Below are 408 nucleotides of genomic sequence, written 5' to 3' on the forward strand. Positions count from 1 at the left end.
AGTGTCGCTCCCACGAGTACCAATAGTATCATGGACATTGCAAACAAAGTATTGGACGGGGCAACAACACAGTGGCAAAGTCGTGGGGGTGACAGTTTGGTAGGTAAATTAGAAAATGCGAAATTTAAAAATAGTAGTCCAAGTAACCTGGACGACAACAAAATTTGTGACCTTGATAAAAAAACACATACTAATGATTATCGTACATATAAACAGGGTGCTGATGGTAAAAATCCTAGAGAACACAATGGCCCCTGCACAGGAAAAGGTAAAAAAGGAATTGGAGACGGAAAAAAGTGGGAAGCGAAGCCTAGTGAAGTCAAAAGTGATGACCACAAAGGTGTATTATTCCCTCCTAGAAGACTAGATATGTGCACCTCAAACTTAGAAAATCTGGACACAACAGGT

General features: G+C 40.4%; 1 protein-coding gene across 1 annotated transcript; it reads left to right on the top strand.

The window, feature by feature from the left end:
- Positions 1 to 408, top strand: PGSY75_0042200 (putative EMP1-like protein; the record flags this gene model as incomplete). Its single annotated transcript, XM_018783538.1, has 1 exon — positions 1 to 408. A coding segment is annotated over one exon (408 nt), but the record flags the coding sequence as incomplete, so codon positions are not given.

This window comes from Plasmodium gaboni (assembly GCF_001602025.1).
Source record: "Plasmodium gaboni strain SY75 chromosome Unknown, whole genome shotgun sequence".
NCBI lineage: Eukaryota > Apicomplexa > Aconoidasida > Haemosporida > Plasmodiidae > Plasmodium > Plasmodium gaboni.